General features: G+C 63.9%; 1 protein-coding gene across 1 annotated transcript; it reads left to right on the top strand.

Moving 5' to 3' along the window:
* Positions 1-215: 215 nt before the first annotated feature.
* EMIHUDRAFT_111876 (hypothetical protein) lies at positions 216-1,025 on the top strand (the record flags this gene model as incomplete). Its single annotated transcript, XM_005785673.1, has 1 exon — positions 216-1,025. The coding sequence occupies one exon, from the start codon at positions 216-218 to the stop codon at positions 1,023-1,025; it is 810 nt and encodes a 269-aa protein (XP_005785730.1).
* Between the last annotated feature and the right edge of the window lie 750 nt (positions 1,026-1,775).

Below are 1,775 nucleotides of genomic sequence, written 5' to 3'. Positions count from 1 at the left end.
CAGCGCCGGGTAAGCTTGACCAACACATTACAATATCTTGGCTGATTGTGCTTTGTGGGATGATAGTTGATAGAATTTGCGCTGAGCAGGAAAATAAAGCCGTATCTCAAGGCGGGGATTTTTGCGTTTTTATTTCGAGCTCACATGCGACGGGAGGGGCAGCTTGTCATCATCAGCAGCAGAGACATGGACTCCGTCCCGCGAATTACTCCGTCATGCCTGTCTACGTCAAGCTCACCGATCATGTGCAGGCCGCGGTGCCCGACGGCGACATCATGCCGGTGTTCATCCACCGTGACATCCTCGCCTCCGCAACCGCGTCCGCGTTGGATCGGCAAGACCACCGGAGGGCGCCCGCTTGGAGCACCATCCTCCTCGAGGTGCCAGAGGGCGAGGACGGCGCCGAAGAGGACGCCCTGCTACGGGAGGGGCTGCGCGCGGCGGGCTGCCCTCGTCCGCAGCCGTTCACGCTCAAGCAGATGACGCATCTGCAGCTGACGTCCGCAACGTTCGTGCACGGCGGCGTGGCCGCCATCTCGCGCGCCCTCGCGCGGATGGGCGTGCCGCTCCCGCCGCCGGACGACTACCCGCACTGCCTGCGCTGCCAGCTGCACCGCCGCATCTGGACGTCGTCGGTCGGCGAGCTGCTGCGCCACTTTGATGGGAGCGGCGGGACGAGCAGCGGCGGCGGGCTCGGGGCTGTCTTCGTAAAGCCTCTCGACCGCAGGAAACGCTTCACAGGGTTCGTGGTGGCGCAGCCGGACGACCTGGCCTCGCACGGCCTCACGCGACGCGCGGAGCGGCTGCTGTGCGCCTCCGCCGTCCGCTGGCTCACGGAGTGGCGCGTGTACGTCGCCGAGGGCGAGGTCCTCGCGTGCTGCAACTACGCCGGCGACCCGGCTCTCCAGGTGGAAGCGACCGTAGTGCAGGAAGGCGTCGCTGCAAGGAGTGCTGCGCCTGGATGCCCCGCGGGCTACGCGCTCGATTACGGCGTGCTCGACCCGGGGGATGCCCCGCGCGCCTGACCCAGACGCGAAAACGAATCTGCGAGGCGTGGCCCCTCATGCGGCCCGATGGGGAGGGGCGGGGCGGACTGCGGGGATCGGCTTCTTACACGGCCCTTCCTTGCAGCGAGCCCCCTCCAACCCACCCGCGCTAGGTCTCGGGTTTGACGCATGGGGTCACTCCCGCGAAACTCGAGTGCTAGCCGGGGCAGTCGAAGAAGGGGCATCTCCGTGCACTGACGGTCGGCCGTCAGAGAGCACGCCTGCGTGGCTCGGGTTACACCAATCCTCGCTACCCAACGCGGCCAAAGGATATCCACCTTGAGAACAACAACATACCTAAACCTTGAGAACCTCGAGAAGGCGCTTAAATCAAAAAAAGAAATAAATTATCGCCGCGGGTTTGGGTCTCAGGCCGTGCTGGAACATATGGTGCACAATGACTGCACTCGTAACCGTGGAGCGCCGTGGAGCGCCGTGCCTCAGCAAGGAGGGTTTCTGCACTAAAGGCTTCCCGAAGCCGTTTCATGCGACGCACGAAAAGTCTGGGAGAGATGGGCGACGCACGAACACAAAGGTCAAAGCGCTCCTTTCCAGCGCGGATTACGATTTCTTTTGCAGATGCCCGTGATCTCCTATTCTCCGTGATCTGTTGCACGCCGTCATGCTCGTCCTCGCTCTTCTCGCGACGCCCTCCAACACCGCCTCTCGCCCCCGTCCGCGGCGCGGGGGGGCACTCATCGACACGCGCAACCGCACCGACTTCAGCAT

Source organism: Emiliania huxleyi (genome assembly GCF_000372725.1).
Source record: "Emiliania huxleyi CCMP1516 chromosome Unknown EMIHUscaffold_159, whole genome shotgun sequence".
Lineage (NCBI taxonomy): Eukaryota > Haptophyta > Isochrysidales > Noelaerhabdaceae > Emiliania > Emiliania huxleyi.
Note: the sequence above shows the minus strand (reverse complement) of the source record. Positions and strands in the feature narration are given on the sequence as shown.